The sequence below is a fragment of the Notechis scutatus genome, chromosome 1 (genome assembly GCF_049901735.1).
Source record: "Notechis scutatus isolate UNSWTSFEM ecotype Mainland chromosome 1, rNotScu1.2, whole genome shotgun sequence".
In the NCBI taxonomy this organism is placed as follows: domain Eukaryota; kingdom Metazoa; phylum Chordata; class Lepidosauria; order Squamata; family Elapidae; genus Notechis; species Notechis scutatus.
In genome coordinates, this window is record NC_142009.1 from 54,622,738 (window position 1) to 54,649,576 (window position 26,839).

The 26,839-nt window shown below is 36.2% G+C and overlaps 2 protein-coding genes across 5 annotated transcripts in view; one reads left to right on the forward strand and one right to left on the reverse strand.

Moving 5' to 3' along the window:
• The window catches only part of LOC113421716 (calpain-2 catalytic subunit), a 41,954-nt gene extending 21,510 nt beyond the window's left edge, over positions 1 to 20,444 (forward strand). Inside the window, exons 5-21 of the mRNA XM_026682267.2 lie at positions 737 to 905; positions 3,222 to 3,305; positions 3,876 to 3,961; positions 6,551 to 6,625; positions 7,101 to 7,261; positions 7,819 to 7,988; positions 9,140 to 9,151; positions 9,743 to 9,954; positions 11,650 to 11,686; positions 12,233 to 12,298; positions 12,475 to 12,532; positions 14,436 to 14,500; positions 16,542 to 16,610; positions 17,086 to 17,164; positions 17,955 to 18,071; positions 18,493 to 18,551; positions 19,966 to 20,444. Coding sequence (XP_026538052.1) covers positions 737 to 905; positions 3,222 to 3,305; positions 3,876 to 3,961; positions 6,551 to 6,625; positions 7,101 to 7,261; positions 7,819 to 7,988; positions 9,140 to 9,151; positions 9,743 to 9,954; positions 11,650 to 11,686; positions 12,233 to 12,298; positions 12,475 to 12,532; positions 14,436 to 14,500; positions 16,542 to 16,610; positions 17,086 to 17,164; positions 17,955 to 18,071; positions 18,493 to 18,551; positions 19,966 to 19,989 — 1,543 coding nt within the window. The 3' untranslated portion in view covers positions 19,990 to 20,444. The remainder of the gene's footprint in view (positions 1 to 736; positions 906 to 3,221; positions 3,306 to 3,875; positions 3,962 to 6,550; positions 6,626 to 7,100; positions 7,262 to 7,818; positions 7,989 to 9,139; positions 9,152 to 9,742; positions 9,955 to 11,649; positions 11,687 to 12,232; positions 12,299 to 12,474; positions 12,533 to 14,435; positions 14,501 to 16,541; positions 16,611 to 17,085; positions 17,165 to 17,954; positions 18,072 to 18,492; positions 18,552 to 19,965) is intronic.
• Positions 20,445 to 21,733: 1,289 nt separating this feature from the next.
• TP53BP2 (tumor protein p53 binding protein 2) overlaps positions 21,734 to 26,839 on the reverse strand; it is a 75,228-nt gene continuing 70,122 nt past the window's right edge. For all 4 annotated transcript variants that reach the window (XM_087964567.1, XM_087964558.1, XM_087964545.1 and 1 more), the window contains 4 exons: positions 26,679 to 26,812; positions 25,760 to 25,926; positions 24,044 to 24,243; positions 21,734 to 23,031 (listed from right to left, as the gene is read on the reverse strand). In XM_087964567.1, coding sequence (XP_087820693.1) covers positions 22,990 to 23,031; positions 24,044 to 24,243; positions 25,760 to 25,926; positions 26,679 to 26,812 — 543 coding nt within the window. In that variant the 3' untranslated portion in view covers positions 21,734 to 22,989. The remainder of the gene's footprint in view (positions 23,032 to 24,043; positions 24,244 to 25,759; positions 25,927 to 26,678; positions 26,813 to 26,839) is intronic.

Below are 26,839 nucleotides of genomic sequence, written 5' to 3' on the forward strand. Positions count from 1 at the left end.
CTTTTCCCTCGACTTATAGACATATGTAAGTAAGAATGGCTGCATGAAAGAAAGAAAAAGAGAAAGAAAATTAAGTGCAGTATGGCAGCAATTCTTTTTCACAATGTGTTTTTCTGTTGTTGTTTTTTAATAATAGCTGCAAGAAGAGGATTAAGTTGGATAATTTTATTTTGTATGTTGCTTCTTTATATCTGTGACCTATCTAGCAAGCAAGCCAGCAAGCAAGCAAGAAAGGGAAGGAAGGAGTTAATTATCTCCCTGTTAATTTGTATTTTTTGGATTAATATATGAACCAAAATATTGTTCCCACTTCTCTATCATTTGTGCTACAATTATCAGCTCAGAAATTATTTGAAAGGGCTTATGTTTAGGAAAATTATAAAAAAGTTATTTGCCCATATTCCTCATAAAACTTTCATTTCTAACTTTCACAAACCATGACATTTGTTTAGAGCCAAAACAAGAGTAATGTAAAGCCATACCCATAACATCAGGGCATAGTTTACATATGGATAGTTTACATAAGCATAAACTATATACATAGTTTAATATGGCATAATGATGGATAACAGGCCAAGGGAGAAATAACTCTTTGTGATAGAGTCATATGTTGATGTTTAATCTCTCATGAATGAAAAAAGATACAGTGTAGACATCTAAGAACGGAGTTCCATCTCTGTTAAGAGTGGATTTCAAAGTTATTAAATATTAAATGTTTGGGTTGTATCTTTCACAGGGTGAATGGCTCCTATGAAGGTCTTTCAGGGGGGAGCACTACTGAGGGCTTTGAAGACTTCACTGGTGGAATTGCAGAGTGGTATGAGCTCCAGAAAGCACCACCAAACCTGTTCAAAATAATCCAGAAAGCTCTCCAGAAAGGTTCTCTCCTTGGATGTTCTATTGATGTATGTTAATGCTATATTCTCAAAGTTCTTGCAAAGTAATTATTTAGCTGATATAATTGATAATTGCATGATAGCGCAGAATTTTAAATTTCTTGCTAGAACAGAAATCATACTCAAAAGCTAGAAAATCCATAATTCTTCCCTTCTTTAAGAATGGAGGTACAGCTTTGAAGTGGACCAACTTTGTCTACTAAAAAGCAAGAAAAGGCCAATTGTGTTGGGCTAGAAGCATGAAAGTGTTCTATTTTCCCCTATCATTCCTATGCTGCTTAGCCTCTCTTGCAGCAAATACATATATGAGTTGATGAAGGCTACAGATGAAGAATTAGCTGCTGCTGCTAGCGTCTAGCCATCTTTCTGCAGATCTGGAGAAATAAACACTAAGCCTCAAACCTTCTAGTAGCTACAGTGATTGACCAGAACTAGGCAACATGCCTGGAAATCTTTACTGAAAAATTTGAAAATAAGAAGTGTGAAATTTTAATTTCTAGGCAACCAACTTAGCTGATAAGAAGCAGATAATACAGTAAAGTAAAGCAACTGACTCAGTAGCAGATTCTGAGCAAAGATTAAAATACTCCAAATAATCCTCTCCAAATAGGGAATATTGTTAGACTGTTCCTCTGCCAGTATTTAATCTTTCTGGTATGAACTTTCAGATTTTTTTTCTCTTTTGAAAACACTCTGAATCCAAACAGATTAGAAAACCCTGATAGTGTGGCAGAAAATTATTTGAGGTCATGCAAAAGAGGTCTTTTGATGAGTTCCAAATATAACTGTGGTCTCTCCTGCCAATCCTGGCTCTTTGTAAACTGTGAAGCATATATAGATATTCTCTGCAAGGTTTTTTTATATAGTAAAGTGGCAATGATGACTCTTCATTTGGATTTCTCAGTATACAGTAATTGCCTCTAGAACCAGACCAAATGGTGAAGCTTCGACTATTAAGGAGACTTCCTCAATATTAAGGGCAAATTACCAAGGAATTATTTATTGTCTATGTATATTTCTCTAGTGTTGTCTCTAGTGTTATCCAATGAGCCTCTCACTACTCTCTAAATTTTATCTTAATTATAAAGTTATCTAAGAGAATTCATACAATATGCTAAGCTCTAAATCATGGTTTACAAGCCACACTTGCTGGGTTCACCCAACATATTGCGATTATGTATGAACCCAGCCAGTGACTGCTTTAATTCAGCTGCCAACCTTTACAGCTGTGATAATGTCAGATCTGAAAACCTGTCTCTAAATAGAGAGTTAGCCATCACAGGTAAATTCTATCAGAGTTTCATTTTAAAATGTAGGAGGAATACAAAAAATGAAAACAATGCTGAATCCCCACCAACTCTGGGCCACATTTTCTACCCACATACTATTCGCAGCAGCTTTCCTACAAGGAAAGATAGTTTTTAGAACTGAAACCAAGTTTGGGAAAATAAACTAGGGCATGAGCCAACTGTGACACAGGGAAAGAATTGGCTGGCTGATGAGAGCTTGTCTTTGCTTGATTGTTGTGGCCCTTCTGGCTGTCCATGTGATTAGAGCAGATATATATTAAAAACTTGGGTAGTACCATTACATGCAGTTTCATTCCAAATAGGAATAGAAACTGAGCTGGAAATTTCCCTTGCCCCAATTAAAACATCCTGTTCAGTATACTTTGTCTCAACAAATAGGAAAGAAAATAGGAAGGTTGTTTTCTTGCTGCCAATGTTAATGCTAATTGCATGAGTTTCAGGCTTGAACTTAATAGGCTGGCCCCTCTCCAATAAAGTTTTAATGAAATATACAGATGGCTCTAGTCCTGATAGGGTATTTTTTCAAACAAACGACAAACATTCAGGGTGGCAGATGATGAAAAAGGCAGAGATGGGGGTGGGGAGGAAATACATGGTGGGGGATAATGAATGGTTATTAAGACTACTTGTACCACCATGGCCAGTCTGATGCTGTGCTAAACCATTTTAATCATGATTTACCAAATAAATCACAGCAGACTGAATATATATGGCATGAATTTTCACCATGGTTTATAAAACTAAATAGTAAGTTCTGAGAGTATCTTAATCCAACTAACCAGTCAATCAAACTAACCATCTAACCAACAAACCACATTATGGATTAGCATGTTGTGGCAACCCATTTCTGCTTCTGACCCAGACATCTCCATCACTCATCAAGACTACTAGCTATTGTAAAGCTAAACCTCTTTCTAGTTGATTCTGTACCCATAGCATTACTCAGTTAAGATCTGTCCTATTGCTGTCTCAGTATTTAAGAAGTAAGTAGAACTTAATTTCTTCATGTTTCTAGATCACAAATGCTGCTGAGACTGAGGCAGTCACAACCCAGAAGCTGGTCAAAGGACACGCATACTCTGTCACAGGAGCTGAAGAGGTAACATCTTCATTTTGGAAAAGGGGAAAATGAGAGTTTGTATTACATACTTGATTCATACTTGAATCTCAGGATGGGGACTATTCCAAATAATATGGTAGTTACAGAGGCCATGATATCATATTCCTAAGAACCAATTTTGTGCCTAGTTCTCTGATATTTCCTTTGTTCAAATTGTTGTTCTGTGAGATGGTTGAGTGTTCTTTTCTCTTGTGGCTACATCGTTTAACCTGAAGATATTTTTGTACGATTTGTGTAATGACACTGATTCATGTATCATCCTTTCTTTCCTTGCCTATCCCCACGGATGCCTATACACACACTACCAATAAACAAGCCACTTCACATTTAGCTTCTTTGCCAATAATTGCATGAGAAATTATCATTGTCCCCTCTCCCACTAGAGAGCAATTTATTTCACTGTCATAAAAATATATATTGTATATAAATAAATTTATGTGCATGTATGTGGGTGTGTTTGTAGCCAAAAACATTTTAAGGTACGTTGTTTCTTTTTTCAGTTACTCCATCTATTAGTAACCTGATTTTTTCTTCTTCTGGCCCTACCAGGTGAATTTCCGAGGCAGCATTCAGAAACTGATCCGGATCCGAAATCCCTGGGGAGAAGTTGAATGGACTGGAAAATGGAATGATAAGTGAGTGTTAAACTTGAAGGCCAGAGCTATTTGCTGTCCAGTGTGAGCAAATGTTTCACATGACATTTTGCATCATGAATGATTAAACTTTAAATAGTTGGTTTCCTTGAAAGCATGTTGGAAACTAATGACCCAAATTCCTTGTGTTTTCTATAGCACTTTAATGAGATACCTTCTCTTTTGGCGAGGTACATAATATTCATTCATAAAAAGTTGTGGGTTTCTTCAGCTTTTAATACCAGCCCTCTCCAGCTAGCAATGTGGGAAAGATGCTCTTTTACTTTCCTATCATAACTGCTGCTCCTACAGCTTTGGGCCTAAGCATGGTTGCATTATTTACTGCCTGTCTAGTTGCTCCTTCCATCACCTGCCAAAGTTATAGGAAATTTCTGTTGGCTTTAGTGAAGGGTGTGTGTGTGTGTGTGGGGGGAATCTAGCAGGTACATTTGGTGCATCAGCAGGTACATTAAATAAAGTATTGCACAGGTAGTTTTCAACGTACGACCACAATTGAGCCCCAAATTTATGTTGCTAAGCGGGACATTTGTTAAGTGATTTTTGCCCCATTTTACAATATTTCTTCCCACAGTAGTTAAGTTAATCACTGCAGTTGTTAAATTATCAACAGGCTTCCCCATTGACTTTGCTTGTCCAAAGGTCACAAAAACCTGAACACATGATCCCGGGACACTGCAACCGTCATAAATATGAGTTAATTGCCTGCTGTCTGAATTTTGATCACGTGACCATGGGGAGACTGCAATGGTTATAAAATGGTCATAAGTTACTGTTTTTAGTAACGTTGTAACTTTGAACAGTCACTAAATGAACTGTTGTAAATCGAGGACTACCTGTATTGTGCAAAATGTGAATATTAAACTTTCTGAAGAGAGACAATGGCAAGACATCCCTTTGTCTTACATGCCAAATAGGAGACACCTAGATGAGTTGAGTAAACTGCTCTTTACTAGATGTACTGTCTACAGTTCACTAGACTGAGGGAAACAGTATTCTTTAATAAATCTCTAGGTTGTTTTTACAAAAATAACCTCTGTCAGGTCAGTTTTCAAGCATGCTGTTTTTTCCATTTTCAGATTAATGTTATTCACTTTAAATAATCAGTTGAAATCTCAAGGCAAGATTGTCAAATAGAAGGACATCCCATCTAACTTTTCCATTGTGGACAAATTACTCTCTCACTGACTCAAAAACATTATTAAACAAAAGTTAAAAACTTTAATTTAACCTTTATTTTTAGCTTTTCTTGTTAGCGTTCCAAGATGGCCCTATGATAGCTTCCTATTTCTATTTACCTATGTAGCTAAGGTTTTTTTTTCAAGCCATTGACATGTAATTTAAAATTCTCGTTTTCAGAAAAGTGGGTGAATTAAATGCTTCCTGTTCTCCTTTGGACAATATGCACCTTTTTTTACTGCTAAATACACATCTTTTCTATAGCTTCCTTTTCTGTTTTATTTCTAAGCCTTTTATGTATTAGCTATTATATATAGCTTTTGTATTTTTCCAGATTGTGAATAATATACTTATAGAACTGTACTACAGACATGTGCATTTTACTGCATGCATAATATTTCAGGTTTATTTGCACATGTCTTGTTACTGATCTCTAAGATTAATTTAACAAGTCAATTTTAGTTATATCTTTCAAAACAAAACAAAAAATATATAATGACCATTATGATCACCCAAAATTGTTCCTATTATAAACATAACTGGGCATATGTGGAGTTAATATGTCCTGAAAACCCAGTCACCTGTTACCGAGAGCAATCTTTAAGTAAAGTATCCCTGATTTATTTTGCATGAAATTAATCTCCCTCATCACCAATATCATCCAAAAATAGAAACGATAACATTGAAAGGTCTGGAAAATCCCTTTCTCTAATGATTTAATTTTTCATCCTCCTCTGACTGCATTGAGGACCGAAAAATATTAGATAAGTATGTCTGTGGTGACTTTTCTAAAGATAATAAAATAAGCACCATTGCTTCTTGTAAAAATGGCTGTTGTCTGAGGTATCCCTGGCCCAGGTCAACAACAACTCGCTGCAGTGAACTTGCCACAGCCAACTTGCCATGGCCAACTTGCTGCAGCCAACTCATCGTGGCCTACTCACTGTGACCAACTTGCTTTAGGACAAGACTTACACTAATATCGAAGAAATAGTCAAATAGAATCATTAAAGAAAGGATGCCAAAGGAGGAACAAAATAAAATGTGAATGACAAACATTAAAATAAGTTTTAAATTATTTTAAAGAATTAAATTGTATTGTTGAATTGTCCCACAGTAAGTTGTCCTACAATGAGTTGAGCATAGTGAGTTGTCCTTCAGTGAATTGGCCATGGTGAATTGGCCAGGACAAGTTGACACTCCGCTCTGGCTACCTCTCACAGGTTGAAAGTGGTGAATATGTACCTTGGGGTAGAAACAGACTGTTCCAGCAAATGCAAACATTATGAGATTGGATTTTCTTGAGCCAAGTTGTTGAGGCCCTCCAAGATAATACCATCACTATCCATAATTCTGAGTCTAAAACTTCAAATAATGTTGGTTTCCTATATTTAGGTGTCCAAACTGGAATGGTATTGATCCAAAAGAGAGAGAGAGATTGACCCAACAGCAGGAAGATGGAGAATTTTGGTATGGCTGGTGACTTCCTGGGAATTGGGAAAGAAGGACAGTATATAATCTGTAATGCTTAAATTAGTTGTCAGATTGCTATATTTCATCAAACTGTAACAAGTATATATTAGACAGATGGAAATAAGCATATTAAGTTCTGGTCCATATCGCTATTTAGGGACCATAAAGGATCAGAATATATAGAAGAAATTTTGTGAAAGAAATACTACTAAACAGTAGTTCAGTTTTCCTCAATCTTTGGCCCTCTTGATAACTTTGGATTTCAGCTCTTAGAATTTGCAGTCAATGTGAATTGAAAGTAATATGAGAATCGAAATCTGACATATCCTGAGGCATGACGCTTTGACAAGTTAACTTGTCAAGGAGGCTTCTGTCACAGTGACCAATTATTGTTGAAGCTGCGATAGCAGAAGGGAAAAGGCTTGTCTGAAATGGCTTTTCTAAGTATGATATTTATGGCATTATTCCACAGGATGTCATTTAGTGATTTCTTGAGGCATTACTCTCGTCTTGAGATCTGTAATTTGACTCCAGACACTCTGGCCACTGACAAGTATAAAAAATGGAAGTTGAACTTGATGGATGGAAACTGGAGAAAAGGTTCCACGGCTGGTGGATGCCGAAATTATCCTGGTAAGTCATTTTTCAGCCTCTGCTTGCCTTCATATCCATATCTGTTCTGTGGTATCTTCCTAATAATCCATGAAGAATAGAATTGCCCATAGGTAATCTTTGACTTACAACTGGTTGCCTAACTATTGTTTGAAATTATGACAGGCCCAGAATGAGTGCTTTGTGGCCATTAAATCCCTCCCTAATTGTGAGTAGTTCTAATATGATGTCACATATGGGCACAGGTTGCTGAGATTGTTTTGTAAAAAAAGAAAACAAGTGCTGGGATTTACAGGAATTTAGTGTATAATTACTTCTATTCAATCAGTCAATATTTATTTATAATCCACTACTAAACATGACTTCCATTTACAACTTCCATTGTAATTTAATGGTTTAAAAGAAGATACCCACATCCCTGATTTGGGAGAAAATCATTCTAAAGCTTGCTTGTAGGTATACTTTTATAAACACTCTTAAAATGGGCACATCACTCTAAAATATGTAGAACTGCATCTTTCCAAGCCACAATTCCTTATGAAAATTAGTATAGCCTGGGCCTCCTTTCTTTTATTCAGATACGTTTTGGATGAACCCACAATATTTGATTAAACTTGACGAAGAAGATGAGGATCCAGATGACCCAGAAAGAGGTTGTACCTTCTTGGTTGGTTTGATTCAGAAACACCGTCGGAAGCAGAGGAAGATGGGAGAGGATATGCACACGATTGGCTTTGCAATCTATGAGGCAGGCTTTCTTTCTTTTTTTCTTGTTAAACCAAATCTTGAAATAAAGATAATGGATCACTTCTTTCTAACTACAGAACTGACACATTCAGGAATAGTTTATAAATGAATTGCAACAATAAAGATATGAAAGATACATGTAATCCTCACAAGTGAATTAAATGGCACCTCTTTTTTTTTTAACCATAAGAGCCAGATTGCTACTTGGGAAATCTCACAGGAGCTAAAACAAATGAGATTAGGTGGGTTACTTTTTCTCTGAAACCTCATCTTGGGCCAGTTCCTTTCACTGAGCAGAGTATGGCTTAACTATGTCTGGCTTTGTCTGCTCATGGGGAGAATTATGGAGAGGAGGAGGAAGAAAATAGAGCGGAGTAATAAATCAAGGGTTGGAGGCTTGCATGCATGTGAGATACAGAGTAACAGAGATCTGGGAAACAGAAAGGGGAAAAATCTTATATGAGTTTGGACATTCTAGAATTTGGGATGAATCCATCTTTTCTTAGGCTCAAATCTTTTATATTTTTGCCTGTGTAAAATCAATGCATGTTATGCTTCATTAGATATTTGGGACTTACATCTCTCACAGTCATTTTTATTTATTTTCTTCATTTTATTTATTCTTTGCAATCAATCATAACTCTGCTTTTTATGATAGTATTTTTCAAAATTCCAAATGCATTTGTGGGCTCAAAGGATTTAGGGATCCCTATAGAATAGAACCCAGTAAGAAATAAATAAGTCAAAACTGTTCTAGTAAAATTTGAATTTGAATTCCTTTCTTTATTCAAACTGTATGCCTCCAGATCAGTAAATAGACGAGTTTATTGTTATTTAGTAAAAAAAAACACCTCACAACCAATAAAAATGTCTACGTTGAGTATAATTACAATCAAAATTGTAATCAGTATTAGACAATAAAAATACAACAGTTCAGTTGAAATTTAGAAATGGCAAGAAGTAATTAGTCACCAAATGCTGTGTGGAAGAGTTCTATCTGAAGTAACTTTTAGAGATTGAGAGCTATCTTAATTCTACAAGGAGGCTATTCCATAAGGTTAGAGCAGTGGCTAAGAAGCTATTTCCTGGGAAGGATCATTGTTCAGTATTATTAATAAAAAGTGTATAATTTGTTTTTCTTTTTGCTTTCAGGTGCCTGAACAGGTATGTAATGTATTTTTTTTTTGTCAAACAGAAAAATTTACAAATATTTGCAGATATTTTTAACTAAACATTGTACTAAAAAGGGGATCTTTCGGTGTTCAAGCTATAGAATTGAATGTACTGTTTTAATTAAAAAAATTGTTCTTCATAATCTTTTGCAAACAATTATCCATAGAAATTCAAACTGGGCAAATGCCTATTGTTTGGGGGGGAGGATGTTGAGGCTTTTCATTTTTGAAAACCTGTGCATTGTTTTGAAAAGCTATCTGTGGTTAAAGTAAGAAGCAGGCATTTAAAACACTAGTTTTGCTTTGTAATGCACTTGTGGGAGTCTCTGTAAATTTACTGCCATCGCAATTTCTCCCACAGACAGAGCCATGGAGACTGCTATCTTGGCTTTTGAATTTTTATAGATGTAGATATTCTGGAGAACCCTCCTGTCACACAGATTAACAGAACGTAATTTCCATGCTACAGTAGCTTCATCTTCTGATGTGCTAATGTTACATTGCTCTACTAACACAGTCATCTGAGTAGGAATCTGGTGGTTTAAGAATAATAATTTCTGTTTTGTCCTTTCCTTTCATGAAGTCATCTGCCCAAAAGAAGGTCCATCTGAACAAAAACTACTTTCTCACAAACCGAGCAAGGGAACGATCCAACACATTCATCAATCTTCGGGAGGTGTTAAATCGATTTAAGCTTCCCCCAGGAGAGTATATTATTGTGCCATCCACCTTTGAACCCAACAAGAGTGGGGACTTCTGCCTTAGGGTTTTCTCCGAAAAAAAAGCTGACTCACAGTACGTCATACTAATCCACCTTCTCTGTCTTTTATATCAGTGGAATCCATGAATATGAAAATACTGAGAAATAAGAGAACAGAGCAGAGGTATTGAAAGCCATAGCTGAAGGTCTATAGGGGAAGCTAAAAGGAAAGATAACTATTCTTGAGGCCAGTGTCAGAAATGAGCCATAGCCGTAAAGCTAACAATGAGCCTATATTTAACTTTACTTTCATAGGGCTCAGACTTTTTATAATTTCTTACAATATCTTGTTTTTATATTGGTTGTGAATCGGAGACTAGGGGAGTATCACCAGAGATCTCAAATGTAAAACAGTGATGAAGATTGTAATGAAGATGAGAAAAACAAAGTAAAAAAAAACTGAATCAAGATCCACTATATCTTTGAAGTGAAATAACCCCTCTGCCTTTCTTCTCATTGAAATATTTTTTTTTTAAATGCTAAGCATTATTTTGTCCTTCCCCTTCATGAAAATCCTTGAATGAGTAAGAATGATATCACAAGTAGTAAAATATCATAAAATTAATTAAAGGCCTGTTAAGAGACAAAGAAATTCATCCACAAGCAACATCAGGTACAGCTATGTTCAATATAACAGACATTAAATACTCAATAATGCCTAGATATAAAAACTGGTGCCAAAATGCCAATGAAATGGGCACTTGATGCATTTCTGGAAGGAAGGTATTTCAAAATTAGAAAAACATACCATCTTCTGCTATCGTTTGATTATTTCTTTCATAACTAGAAATGTTGGACTGCCTTTCCTATTTTTAATAATATTTTATATTTACTTGAAGCCTGGATCCCCATCAATGTTCACAGTGCTCTTTGTTTTGCCAAATTTTATTTAACGTTATATTTTACATACATTTCCATATTTTAGTATGTTTTATTTTTTTAGCTTCAAAAGTATAGAAGCTACCATGCTTGAGACAAAATATTAGCATTGAGTTTGATCTGTATTCCAATAATGTTATTGGTCTCACAGAGATCCTAGAAGTAGTCAAATATGACATGGCGATAATTCAGTGATGCATTTGCTCAGGTCCACTTGCTCTGAAAAAGGCAAAAGTAATAGAAAGCATCCTGGGAAGCCAAGGAGGAGATGGGAAGGTGGTCAGTCTCACTAGTTCAACTTTTGGGACTTGGCATCCAACATTTGAGGGCACCTCTGGAGTATACTCTAGCCTTTTGAAGTAGACCAAGCCAAAAAACAGAGTCCATAAATTTGACTGGGTACAGCATAGAGTCTTGAAGGCCTGACCGTTACACTGAACTTTTTTTCTAGTGCTTTCTCTGTTCTCCAGGCTTAAGAGATGCTTTTGTTTTTGTAATCATTTCTGAACACTAGATTCTGTAAGGTCATCTGTATACAAATGCTTGTGTCCATTGAAAGCTACACATAACATGGCTGTGCATAAGAATATTCATCCATTCATTTCTTTCTCTATTTTGTCATCTTATTTTTTTATAGTTGTTTTAGGATTTTTCTGTGTGATTGTCCAGATAACCAAAAATGTCAACGTTACAAGTATGTGCCTTTTCTGTGGATAGTTTTCAAAATACTTTTCCACAGATGGCTTGGTGCATTCATAGCTTCATCCTGCCCCAATTGTGTTCCTCTTCCTATCTGAAAGTGAATCATAATCTTTTTTTGTGTTAACTTATCTAACTATGTTTATTTGTAGAGTTGTTGATGATGAAATTGAGGCCAGTATTGAAGAGGTATGTTAGTTAATATGAATACTTTTTTTAACTGTAGTCAAGCTGCATAAGCCAGGATTCCCAGTTGGTCATACTGGCTGAGAATTCTGAAAGTTGTCTTACATCTCTTGTCGACTTATATCTCAGTTATATTTGGCATATCAGTATATCAGATGGGATGGGCAGCTTTGTGAACATTTTGTGTTCAAATTTGTTGTACCTCTAAACATTGGTCAAACTGCAGAAACACTTGCTTCTGATAGATGTTGATGGATTCAGAAAAACATTTGATTCATGGGGAGGAAGACCAAAAACACTCCACATTAGTCTCTGGCTTATAAAAGCTAATTCTGCAGTATTACACTGTGAAAGATTACTTATAAAACTTTCAACTTTCAAGAGGACATAGAAACCACAATGTTAAAGGACAGGCATGCTCAGAGGCAAAATGAAAGATGTGCTAAATACATTTAGGGCACATTTTCTTCTTTATGAAATAGCAACTTTAATAAGCAGAAGCTTTTAAAATTTTCTTTCACTTTCCTTGGCAATTCTTTTCTTTCCTAGAAAGAACTTACTGAAGAAGAAATTGAGCCCAATTTTAAGAAATTATTTAAACAATTAGCTGGAGAGGTAAGTAAATGAATGTTCCATGGGGAAAAATACACAGTTGTCTGGGCCATCTGGCTGAAGTAAGATTCTAAAATACCACTGAAGAATACAGCTTGATAAAAAATAATTTAATTCATTTCAGAAACAATATTTAACTCACGTGTTCTTAATGCTATCTTTATCTCACCTTTTTCCAGGATGCTGAGATCTCAGCCTTTGAACTGTGTAATATTCTGAAAAAAATCTTAGCAAAACGTAAGTAGTTTCTTCTTCCCTTCCTTGCTTTAGTTTTTTCTGCATGAGTGTTCTCCACAGAGTCTATGCTGTAATTCTTATTAACCCCTGTATTGGAAGGAAACCCCAGAATTTGTCGGGGGGGGTGAATAAGCTGGAGAAAAATTAGTTTGCAAACATGCTGTCAGTGATCAGGAATGGGTTCACAAGGTCAGAAACATTTTCTCCTTAGATACTTAAGAGCAAAGGAGATCCAGAGCATCCCAAAATGTGAACTGTGAGCCTGATTAGATAATCCAATTCCTATGCCCTTGGATCAATTCTGTGAGAGAAAAAAAGGAGTCAATTATGAGGACATTTTATCTTCATAGGAAGCCAGCTAAATAAATTGGACAGGCTATGCATGGTTTTCCCAGTAATAATGTATGGCTGTGAGAGCTGGACCATAATGAAGGCTAAGTGCTGAATAATTGAAGCTTTCAAATTGTGGTGTTGAAGAGGACTCTTGAGAGTCCTTGGACTGCAAGGAGAACAAATCAGTCAATTTTAAGGAAATCAACCCTGACTGTTCTCTGGAAGGACAGTTACTGAAGCTGAAGCTCAAATACTTTGTCCACCAAATGAGAAAAGAGGACTCATTGGAAAAGACCCTGATATTGGGAAATATTGAAGACAAAAAAAGAGTGGGACTGTAGAGGATGAAATGGTTAGATAGTGTCATCAAGGCAGTGGGCATGAATTTGGACAGACTCATGGAGAAAATAGAGGATGGGGGGCCTGGCATGCTATGCTCCATGGGGTCACTAAAAGTTGGGCATAACTTGGCTACTGAACAACAACGCCCCTGTTGGTTCCTTCTGGATATACAAACTCAACATTTATTTGAAGCACTAAAGCATCTCCAAAGTTCTGTATGTCCATGGGATTTGATTCAATAAATCAAAGCATTTACTTCTTTTTCCCTTTGATTTTAATACTGGATGATTGTCAGACTTCCTGCTATTTGAGCCTCATATGTCTAAATGTCCTTTGTACAGCTTCACACAGAAGTAATTATAGCTGAGCCTGCCCTTTTTGCTGAGTCTTTGACTTTTTTGGCTCATAGTTATAAGGCATGAAAATCAGAAATGAGACTTCTTAGGTTTATCATATCTAAAAAGCAAACATCTGGATAATCATTAAATGCAAGAGTAGAGTGCAAGATACTTTTTGCTGCCATCTTATCATTGTCCTCCCCCCCCCCCAGCCCAGATAATAGTAGACTTTAGAATTTCTCAGTCATGTTACTGATTATGAAGTACTCCTTAGAAGGAGATCATCTGACATTTTATGGTTGTTAGGCAAAAGCTTTTTTTCAGGCATTTTAAGTGATATTGTTAAAACATTCCTTCTCTTGGTGTGGCAACTTCATTAATTTTTTTCTTTGCTATTAATTGAATTGTATACTCATATATTAAAAACCACCTTTCTAAAACCAAAGCCTTCAGTGGTAATGATACAAATATTTAAACGCTCCAGTAATAAAATATTGTAAGAAAAGATAAAATAATTCATTAAAGTTTTATAACCTCATTAAAATGTAATTTAGCCAGTTTGAAAACAAAACATCACATGTAGACAAAAGCAATATAGTTAATAAAGTACAGCCATTAAACTTTATGAAAGAAAATCTTTTAAAATTTGCAAAGGAGATGATTTTGGGCTTGAAAAAGCCTTATTTTTAATGGCTGTTAATTTATTAGTGCAATAAAAGACCAATAGAACCTGCCGTGTGGGTAAGGGAGGGAAGTTATCAGTGCTTAAAATTAGCTTTTAAAAAATGAAATAGAACTAGATGAATAGAATAATTGCAGGAGTAGCAAAAAATTTTAAAGGCTTAGGAAAATATTTCTATGTGTAACAAATGTGCTGTTTTTCTTTGCAGGTCAAGATATTAAATCCGATGGTTTTAGTATTGAAACTTGCAAAATCATGGTTGATCTATTAGATGTATCCTTCAGTGTATGCTGTACATTTTCTGTTTAAGATTCTAATAGGGAAAAGTGGGGGCAGCAGAATTAAGGGTGGTCATTAAAGCACTTTGCTGAAGATGAACCTGGTAAGAGAATGGTCAACAGTTTACAGTGTGCCTTTTGAGTGTTTCAGTTAATGAAATCCTTACAGAAGTTAAATTCTTCTGTATTTAATAGAAGTATGCTATATCTCATCTCTTGGGTAAATGGATGAGAACATGCTGATGAATGGTGGGATTCAAATTTTTTTACTACCCGTTCTGTGGGCATGGCGTGGCAGGAGAAGGATACTGCAAAATTTCCATTCCCTCCCCACCCCACTAACCTGTTTTCCAGTTCCCTTCTCCTGTGCAGGGCAACAAAAAAAGACCCAGCCGATCAGCTGGGACTCGGGAGGCAGAGAAAAGATGGGGGCAGGGCCTGTCAGAGATGGTATTTGCCAGTTCTCTGAACTACACAAAATTTCCGCTACCGATTCTCCAGAACTGGTCAGAACCTGCTGAATACCACCTTTGGTGCCGATCATAGTTGCTTTATTTTACCAGATAGGGTCTGTCTGAAGAAGGCATACCCAGTAGCAGGATGTTCCATATTTAACTGTCAAGATTCAGTTCAGTTTATGGCAGGATATAAATATAATAAGTATTCAAATTGAAGGGTGACATATCTATAGTTAGCACGTACATTTAAAAAAACATTTGGTAGCAAGGCTGGAAGGGGATCTTAGGCTAAGAGCTTGGGGACTCATTTGCCAAACAAACAAAATAGTAGTATTAAGCTATATGGAACAGGCATATGATCCTCATTCATTCTTTGTATGTTCATAAACAGAGAAGGCTGTAATTAGTTACTATTAGCCTTTATTCACATGTGCAAACATGTGCCTATACCACATATAAAAGCTTAAATCATGCAAATTCTACCTAGGCTAAAAAGTGTATCACTAGATGGCACCATCTATTAGTAGTCTGGACTTTTGAAGCCCAAATTTGGCATATTTAATAAAATCAAAGTTCTTTCTGGAATTCCATTATACTGTTCTCCCACACACCCCATCCTGCAGTTTTTAAGTCGTACAATTTTACCTCAGCTACCCAAAAAATTCTGCCTTCGATAACTCCACTTGCTTCATGACGTATTTGGAACATCTTCCCGAAACTAATGTATAAGCCTTCTTAACAACCAAGCTTATTTATTTATGCAGGATTTGGCTGTCCTTGTTGGAAATTCTTGAATTTGCAGTCTCAACAAATCTGGAAGTATCAAGTTAGGAAAAGCTGACTTAATTTTTCTTTTCTGAGTATAAATTCATACAACTTCTTTTTCTTGCATTTTTACCATATTATAATTGTCTTTTCTCCTCCCTGTCCTTTTACAATATGAAATGTTAGATTAATGCTCCTTGGAGAAGGATTTTTTTAATCATTGACATTTTGTAACATTATGAATATACATAGTGTTGGGTAAACATGCAATGAAACAATAATATAAGACAACTAGATCATTTGCAGCCTCCCGCAGTTATATGATTGTAATTTACAATTTGTTGCAGGTTTCTGGCATTAACTTCCAGTTTCTGGTTAAAAAAAATGCCTATTGGGGAAAATGAATTTCCTTAATGACTGTTGTAAAAAATAATTGTAACTTCGAATCTTGATGCAAAAATACAATACAAAATTAAAAAATACCAATGTACAAATACAAAAAGCACCCTAACTTATCCTTATCCACTTTGTACCGTCCACTCCTACCTCCTCCAAAGTTGCCCAACCCCTCAAATATAGAAAGTACCAAAAAGGTCACATAAAAAGAACAGGTGTCTATCACATGTACAAGAATAGGTTTTTTCTACAAAAGTAGCAAGAGTTTGGTAGAAGATAGCAAAGGAACCTTGGAGGAACTAAGATTCTGCTCTGTAGATTGATGTGGGAGAAATATAGCCAAAGAAAGCTCCTACAGAGAGAGAAATCTGGATATTTTTTTTCTGTTTAAATTGGAAATTTCTTTAACCAAAGCAGACTGATGGAAGTGGTAAACTAGGGCTGAAAGAATTCCACATACTTTGGACAAAGATTCAGAAATACCAGGTAAAAGTGGACCTTTAAATAAATTAATATGGGTAATTTTGATTGCTTAAGATCTACTCTAGCAACTTAGATTGTGTAGCTTGGATGGGTTTCCTGGTACCAATAGTGTCATTGATATCAAGCAAGATGCATTGTTGCTTTGAGACATGAAACTTAAGAAGCCTTGGCTTTTATAGGAGAAAGTGCAACTTGTTCGTTTGTTCTTGTGTGCTGGGGAATTCTGGGAGTTGAAGTTCACACATCTTCAAACTGCCAGGGTTGAGAAATACTGACTTAAATATTATTCCATGAAACTTATAAGGCCCAAGATTAATTCTCCAGAAGAAAAAGAATACTTATTTTAATTTTATCAAGATAAGAAATGTGCATGAATAATGAAGAAATAAAAAGAACTGTCTGCATATGATTCTTTTCCATTAGATAATGCAGTATATTGAATAGGGAAAAAAATGTCCTTTTTTCCTATATTTTGTAGAAAATTTATCGGGATATGGATGTAGATCGTTCTGGTACCATGAACTCCTATGAGATGCGGAAAGCCTTGGAGGAAGCAGGTACTTTTTGATCAAAAGTAGAGATCACCAAAGACTAATGATTAAGGCCCAATACATTATAGCCTCCCTCATCATAGCTGCTTCCAGATGTGGTCCTGAAAAGTTGCAATACGCCATAGATAGAATAACGTAGCCCAGTTTTCCCCAACCGGATATCCTCCAGATTGTTCTTTTATCACCTCCACATCAGGGATGGGATCCGACTGGTATAACTACTGGTTCTGTTGCGAGTCGCGCGAGTGCAATTTACGACCTGCTGAGCTGCCCGGACAGCTGAGCAGCGGTGCGTGTGGGTGCGCAATGGTTGGAAAAGCCCTTTCTTCCTGCTTTTTCAACCACAGCTGTGCCGCACAAAGCAGCTGAGGTTGAAAAAGCAGGAAATAAAGGACAGGTAAGAGCCTGGGCGGGTGGGTGGGCCACAACAGCAGCAGACATAGAACCTGTTCTATGTCTGCTGCTCTTCAGAGCTACCGGTTCTACAGAGCCGGACAGAACCGGTAGAATCCCACCCCTGCTCCACACCTCCCACCAGGCCAGCGGGTGCCCTTTCTAAGAATGACAGGAAGCATAATCCACACAATTGGAGGACACCTAATTGGGTAAGGCTGGAAAAACCAATTCCAACACTTGGGTAAGGTTTGTAGCAATATCGAAGCTTCTGCTTATGTGATCAGAATGTTTATCTTAATACATTAAAATGTTTTAAAGCCTTTTATAAGCAGCTCCTTGCTTTGTATTCAGCTGCACTAAGGAAGCATCTGTAGCAATTAGACTTTTACTTGTATTTCAGGATTTAAGTTGGATTGCCAATTGCATCAAGTCATTGTGGCCCGTTTTGCTGATGAGCAGCTCATTATTGATTTTGATAACTTTGTTAGGTGCATGATTCGACTGGAGACTTTGTTCAGTGAGTATCTTTAATTTAGGCTGGTGATCTTAAAATAATGCTTTTGTTTAGTTTTTAACTTTATTGAGTTCCAGATAGGCAATATGAACGGCTTCCTTGCAATAAGATTTGTAGCAATAAAGTGCTTGTGTGGATTATGCGCAATTCTTAAAATATAAAGGGCACTTTGCGAAAATAAATAAACTGACTTCCTAGCTTTAACTAAGAGGTTGTAATTATTTATGAAAGGGAACAATGCTTTACATTCCCATAATTACACATCTTCGTTTAAATTACAGACTTTTAGGGGCAGGTCTAATGGCTAAGGATAGTAATTTTCTCCCTTGTTTCTCTTGATGAAATAGCTTTTGCTGCTTTTTTCTTTCCTGGGAGAAACTGATGAACTTTATTAATTCAACTCGGGTTTTTTATCCCCTTGTAGAGATATTTAAGAAACTGGATACTGAGAAAACAGGAACAATACAGATGGATCTTGTCACTGTAAGTTAACAAGCCTGTCAAAATCTAATGGAACAAAGTCACTTTGGAGGAAAAGCTCCTTTTTGTGTTTGCTAGTTTAAAATGACCTTGTTTATATATCAGTCACTGGAAATCTTCTATTAACTAAATATCTAGTTCATAGATGTGCAGCCTTTCTTTATTTGCTCATTAAAGTTTCCAGAGACTAAAAACACAGAGCAGGAAAGATAGCAGTTTCCATGCAGCTGTGGCTGACATATGACAGGCTATGCCTCAGGAGAGCAGACTGCCATAATTAAGCCTTGTAGTAGAAACTCATAACATTTTTTTCTGTGCTTGCCTACATAGACTCCATAAACAGATAATGCTTACAGGTTTTAATTAATTATATCAAGGAAATATTAATATACAACTCATTGTGTGTATAAAAATAATTCTGGACTACATAAATCCTCCATAAATCGAACTTGTTCATTAATATTTCACATTCTTGATAAAAAGAATGTTTTGGCAGATATAGAAGCCCCTCAGCCCCTCTGCAGCCCTAAAAGCGGAACCATGAATAAGTTTTAGTGGCTGCTATTTGTCTTGTTCATAAGTGCACCAGAGACAATGCAGCATTTTAGCAGACTCGGAGAAGGAAGGACAGCATTAGATAGCATGGATATATCTTGTGCAGTCTTAATTTAATTTGAGAATATGCATAACACAGCACATATCATTACCCTGAACATTGCAGATTTTTTTAAAAAAATGCTATAATTCATTATGTAGTATCAAGATATGTATTCTATTTGAACACAAAAGAGTAATGACAAAGAATGAAGCAGATAGTATAAATCAGCTTGAGAGCAACTTAATTGTGTAGCTATTAGCTGCATTCCTCAAACATTTTGTACCAGAAAGTTACTGCTCAATCAAAAAAATGTACTCAGGCTCCCTCCCAAGCCATGTTCAGAGTTTTCACAGATTAAGAAACTAACACTATGATGTTACTTAGTAAGGGGATGCAACCTAGCATCCCCTTTATGTTTAAAACTTCACCCCATCTGTCATTCTAGTCTAGCCAGGAAGAAAACATTATGAGAGATTGCTAACCTATGATATAAAATTAACAATCTGCAAAATATCAGCATTTGTAAGTATAAATCAGAGGAATTCATGTGTAGGATTTGGGGCGTTTATGAAATGTAGAGATTTTCTTACTGCTGTATTGTCTATAGATCCACGCAGAAAAGTACTTAATTCTCCCTGTAAAGCAGTGCTAGTCAAATTTGTCCAGAATTTGTAAGCGTTAAGTTTGCTTCGTTGACTCAAGCCTTTTTCTACAAAGAATTTTATTTTTGAAAAAAGACATAATTCAGATAAATTTTATCCGCTTGCCATAGATTTGTTTAAGGATGCTTATTGCATGTTTTTTTCTTCTCTTCCACAGTGGTTGTGCTTCACTATTATATGAGAAAGCAATGAAAAATGGCGAAAAGTTTTCTTGGGAATAAACATGGAACATGTTTTTAAAGGGCTTATTATACATTTTGTACTTATTGTGCAGCTGCTAAAGGAGAAGACTGTTGAAAAAAAACAAAGCAACTACCAAACAATCTCAATATATTAGCTGTAACTTTTTATGTAATACTATATTTGCTTAAACTTTTCCTTTTCCATGTTTTTGCTATTCAAATAAAAGATAGTTCATAAGCTCTCGGATCAAATTTCCTTTTCTCTTTTCTCTCTACTGTTCAAATAAATTCCTAATTTTTAGATTTTTCAGAAAAAGGTTTTTTTTTAAAAAATCTAGCGGTGTAACTTGAATATAAGTTAGAAAAGTTAAATTTATCATGTAACAAATCTGCAGTAAATCTTAGCTAATGCTTATTTGCAGTGCAATAAAACTCATGCAATCTGTTTCACTTATTTGCAGTGTAATGACATATTTATTTTCACTAATTACTTAATACCAATAGTTTCTCATCTTTTTAAAAAAATGATTTTTGGTCTGTCACTTGAGCCAGTGACATTTTTAACCAATAAAATGGAATAATTGCTTGGAATTAAGAAATGCCAACTTCTCTGCTATTGTGTTATCCTGCCTCTACAGTATAGGTACCCTGTTTCTCCAACAATACGGCCTCCCCCAATAGGAAGTCCCAGCATGTTTTATAGGCATGAAATGAAATTAAGCCCCTCCCCCAAATTAAGGCCTATATTAAAACATGCGAAATGGGGGAGAATGGTGGGGGGTTGCCATTAGGAAGTACTTTTGTTGCACACCCAGATATGGTGCTGCCTGCGTTGACCCCAATACGAAGTGCCCCACCAACGCCGAGGTCAACATCCAAGACGCCGCTGCCCGCCCAAAGATGCAAGGGGGGGAATTAAGTCACCCCCGAAAAGACAGCCTAGCCATTTTTTCGGGGCTCAAAAAAAACTAAGACCCGGCCTTATTATATGAGAAACACGGTAGTCCTCAGTTAATTACAGTAATTGGACTAGAAATTTCAATTGCTAAGCAACATAGTTGTAAAATTGACATTATGTGACCATATCACTTAGCACCAGCAATCCTTTTGATATTAATTGAATTCCACTAGCTACCAATCACCCTGATCAAAGTCATCTCCAGGTCAGTCCCTCCCAGCCCTGAGCTTTGGTAAGGCAAAGGACTGCTTGCTCTTAAACTCCCCCATCCATCTCCCTACCACCTGTGCTGTTTTGACCACTCTGCACAGCAGCATTTCTTGTCAGCAGTGATGGGGCTGAAGTATGCCTGGGGCCTTCAGCAGTCTCAGCTAATCACCACTGCCCTCCTCTACTTCATCCCCTGCTGTTGGGGGTGCTGCCTCAAGCTGTGGCCGGCCACCAGGGGCCAAAGTACAAAGCCCCAGCCGTCCTGTGCCCTTGTGCTCTGCAGGCCCTGCTGAACTTTGGCCACCTTCCTCCTGCAGTTGATGAGGTATGCCTGGATTGACCCTATGCAAGAAAACTTCTGGGTGTGCTAGGCCTTCTTTCTGGGCCTGTACATACTGTTCTGGAGGTGAATGGAACTGAAGCACCCCTGCTGTTGTAAAAGGGGCAGGCTGCCAAGTGCCCAAATTTTGATTATGTGACCATAGGGGTGTTGCAATGGCTGTAACTTCGGGTTCTGGACATCAATACCATTCACTCTTTGACGCTGTAACTTCAAAAGACTGTGAAACGAGGACTACAACACACACAGTTTATTTAATTAACAGAATGATTAGTCAGCAAGTGTAAGAATGCATTTTCTGGATCTGAATATTTCCATAAAGAGGCTTATCGTATGCATGTGTGTTTACACACGGTTGTCGTACAAACTTATCAGACTTCATCTTTGTCACTGTCAACACACATTTTTGTCTCTAAAGCTGAATGAAAAATTCAATGTCCAAAGGCATGAGGGCCATAGGATGCTTGATACAGCTGGGAAGATTACCATAATTCAAGAAGGTATGATCTCGTCAATAATAGATATAAAACAATTTTAAAACAAACCATTTCCTTTCAGATATCTTCATTCTCTTATACCCCCACGTAACCCTCTATACAACCTAATTCATCAGGATAAAGTAATAGAACTTAAATGTCAAGAGCAATGTCATTTTATAGTTTATGGGTCACAGAAAAATATCCCTGATAACCAAGAAATGCTGACAACATTGGGAGTCACAAATTTTAATCTTTATTGTGCTCACATCAGCACATGAGAACAGTTCAATGACAGGAACACTGTATTCAAAGAGTAAAAACAAACTGGTATTTTCTGAAGCAAATGTTTAATCACAGTTAAGGAAAAGATAGTTGTAACAAAATTTGTGAGATGCAAAAACTGGCTTTTCTACATTTAATATTGTTTGTAAAGAAGAAAAAAACACCCCACATAAGCTACATCACATGTGACATATTTCAAATACTTTGGAATCCTAAAATGCTACTGCACTTAAAATTATTGCTCAAAGAACTGCTTTAGATTTCTTAATTCAACAGATTTTAATTAAGATATTTCATCCCATTAGCTCTGCTACTAAGACATTTTAAAAGCACAATATTACTAGTTTCTATATGAAAAGGTTACCTGACTTAACATTGCTCTGTTTCTACAGTATGGAATGAAAAAGGTTTAAGAGAGACTGTCTGGAGCAATCGTTGGGTTCTATCTTACTAGCAAGTTACAAAAGGGGGTGGAAAGAAAGCTACTGTAGAAGCAGAGAAGGCCTAATTTAGGCCTAATTTGCCTAAAGGGGAAACTAATTCATTGCTTGAGAAAATAGCATTGTAGAATTTCTTCTATAATTTTTATCCTTCATATGTTTTCAAGGTATATTCAGCCTTGCTTTTATATCACATTATTACCAAAGGAAGTCTCACAGATACATTTCTGCAAATGAAAAGGAAAATATCCTGCAGTTAATACTTCATAAAATTGCTTCTCTTAACATTTTCATGCTAAGCTTCTTTGCCTTGGCTTAATCCTTGGGTATAGCTGGAAAAAGAGAAAAGAGAGGTTGTTATCTCAAGTACACAAGTCAAGACACACAGTAATTACTTTAAAAAATACCTAAGATGCTCTCCTTGAAGCTCTTTTTAAGAGGAGCATGTACTACAAATACAGACACACATAAAGGTAAATGTTTCCCCTGTCTAGTTGTATCTGACTCTAGGAGGTTGTGCTCATTTCTGTTTCTTAGCCGAGGGAGCCAGCGTTGTCTAAAAATTTCCATGGTCCTGTGGCCAGTGTGCCTATACACCAAGGTGCACGGAATGCTGTTACCTTCCCAGTGGTACCTATTTTTCTACTTGCATTTGCATGCTTTGGAGTTGCTTTGTTGGCAGGAACTGGAACAAGTGACGGGAGCTCACCCCGTTGTACAGCACTCGGGTCTCAAACCTAGGCTGTCATCTTTACACTGACAAGCTCAGCATCTTCTTGAGCCATCATATAGACTACCAAAATCATGTGTGGAATTGCCATAAGTCAAGGCTAGAGGGGGAAGAGTAAACTAGAGAGACTCTACAATTATCTATTGGGTTCATTTTGAGGATTATTTAAGATCTCAGTGAATAGATTTGATTCAAGTCCTGCATTTCTGGATCAGGATTATTTTAAAAATACACTGTTTGTTCCTCTCATAGGGTCCCCAGTGCTTTAAAACACTATAAGGTAGTTCTGGAATTCATCCTACCTATATTCCAAGAAGCCAAATAGACCATTAGCAAACTTCTTTATGAACGCTGAGTTGAAATAGATCTTTATGAAATCAATTTCAGCTATAGAAGAGGAGCTTCATAAGGTAGAAATTGCTGGTTTTACAACATTGCTAAATATTGAACATCCATGACTTTAGACTAAATCATGCTTGCATTCTAATTTAACTTGCAGGAAACCCCAACAATTTAGAAAGTGAGGGAGGCCATTAACACAGTCAAATCATTTGTGTAAAAGATATACTGATATCAACTTACACTAAGAAACAATTGCAACTATTTCAACCTACCCCAAGCAAGTTCCGTGGCACGTAGCCTTCTCTGTCACTTAGCTGAGCCCACCACCATTCTATTTCTTCTTCATCTTCCCGGCGAAGGACTGTCATGCAATCCCCTCCTTTAATGGATAGCTCATCCTCATTCTGAGCCTCGTAATCCCAGAGAGCATAAACTACTCCTTTGTTCATTATACCCATTTTTTCTTGCACCCCTGCAATATACACACACACACAAAATCAGACCAAGTCGTCATAACAAAAATTTATTCCATAATAATGCTATCACATAAATTCTTAACTAAGTAAAAAAGCCAAAAGTCACAGAACTACAGCAAATATATTTTGTGTAAGAATGTTCAAGCCATTATAGGAGCAGCATTAAGATAAATTATGGATCTGTGGATGGATATAAAAGTGATATGAAGCAGAAAAATCATTCTACCTGCAATGCATGTGAAGATGCATTTTTTTTTTAAAAAATCGAGAATTTTAAAGTAAGCTAAAATCCAAAGAAAAATAAAACTAAAGTTATGAAATATAGCACAATGACTTTCAACCTTCTTTTCAACAGATTACAACCTTATAATCCTCCCTCTTATATTATACAATTCTCTTTAATCCCTTAGTCATCTTTTTCAATGCAATTTTCATAGCATTTTTTCTTTCAGCAAAAAATGTTTTCTTGTGTGCATGTGAAGATACTATCTGAAGCAATAACAAAACACAAATTGTGTTATTGCTTCTATCAAATATCCCCATCTTGTTATACATGAAAGTCCTACATATAATGCATAAGTGTTTCAATGCTTTATGAAGTTCCCTTTATTCAAAAGAAAACTAGAAAAATAAAATGAATTTTCATATATAACAAAGCTACTAGAAATTAAAGGATGACAAAATAGATAAGACTTTGTAAAGAGTTTAGACAGCTAAATATTTCTGTGTGAATTATTCAAATTCAGTAAGATTTCCTGAAGAATGTGCAAAAGGTTTTGAATCAAGATAGTTTGAATTGTTTCAATCTCAAAACATTTCCAATTTGAAACACATACTCTTCCTATGTAAGCTCTTTGCAACCAAAATATTAGAAAATTATTATCCAAGAGTATATTCTATTATTTCTCTGCTATCAAACAAAGTCTCTCTAGTTGTCTTTGTTTCTGTCAGATGTAAGTGAAAGTCAAGAAGGTCATTCCATTATTCTATTCATGAAGAAACAATAACAAATAGCATAAGCAAGTGTAGACAGAAAAAAATCTAATTCAATAATATGACAAAAGAATTACTCTGCAATTAATGAACACTCTCAATGAACATTAAAATCCAGGAGTAACTGAATCCAAGAACTGTGTGATGCAGTAAATTAATCTCAGTTCAAGATTAAAAAAGAAAGAAAATACTTTTCATGAAAAAAGGAGCAAGTGATCTCTACTACAAGAAAGGAAATTTCAGAGAAACATCAGCCTATAAGAGAGTCACCACTTCAAAGACGATGAGCATCAAGTCACCTATTAAGAAGAACCCTAACCCTAACCCTAACAGGTCTACAGTGAAATTTGGGATTGGGGAAATAGAACCAAATAATGCTTTTCATTTAATGTCACAACATAAAACTTTCACAGAACTTCAGATGTAATGCTGTTTTCTAGGGCTTGAAAGGATTTTCTAGACCTAAAGGAAACCTGGGGGGAAAATACTACACTAAGGAACCCCATTTTGGGCACATACCATAAAGAAACTGGGAACACTGAGTATAGCCTTCTTCCATTTCTTCACACTTGTCTGCTGCGGTCTGCATGTCACTATATGTTGCGGCAAATACAGCAGCACCCGATTCCACTAGAAATTTGCACACCTGGACATTATTGCAAGATGCTGCACAATGCAGTGGAGTCCTGTACATCACAAAAGAAAAGAAAAAAATAACAATGTTTTGAATCACTTTCTACAAATACCCACATTGATGGCTACTTGGTGCCTGCTCTTTGGAATGTCCTCTTCCTGGACATTAAAGCCACAATAATCTTTTGGATATGGCTATGCCACTGGGTATGGAGATTGGAATATATGAGAATCCATGAGAAGGTTGTATTGATGGCTGAGACTTTTTTTTTACATTGAATGCAAAGTGGTATTCATTGTGATTATTATTACTACTACTGTATGTTTTAATTGCTGTTCCCTTTTCATAAGTCACAAGGTTAAAATGAGTGCTATATAAATTTAAATAAATCAGCTGATATGAAACATTAACATTAGCATTAAATGTTAATGGTTGTTATGGCTTCTGAAACCTTTATTACTAACAACTGCATTTTCCCAAAGTTGCTTTCTGAAAGCCATAGTTTCATCTCTACACCCACATTCCTCTTTTACTGAAGACTGTACTGCTGTTGTTAACAAGTAACTAAAATCTTTTGCTTTATATTTCAGAGAGGTTGAAATCACCAACTATTCTAATGAGCCAAGAGCAATTCCCACTCACCTATCCTCATCCCTAAGAAAGAGGAAGATAATTATTTCTTTTCTCAGGCAGAGATATTGAAATGGATATAGACTATCCATGTATTTACTAGATACCATAGCATGGTGGACAGTCCCACTAAGGTAACTTATGCTAATTCAAAATGCCAAAGAGCATCCTTACCATCCATCACTATCTGCAGCATTTACGTTTACACCAAACTGTACCAAAAATTTCACAATCTCTGAGTGACCAGCACAGACAGCATTGTGAAGTGCTGTAATGCCTTCATCATTGGGCAAACTGGGATCATCAACCTGTGCAGCAAAAAGAAAAGGTAATGC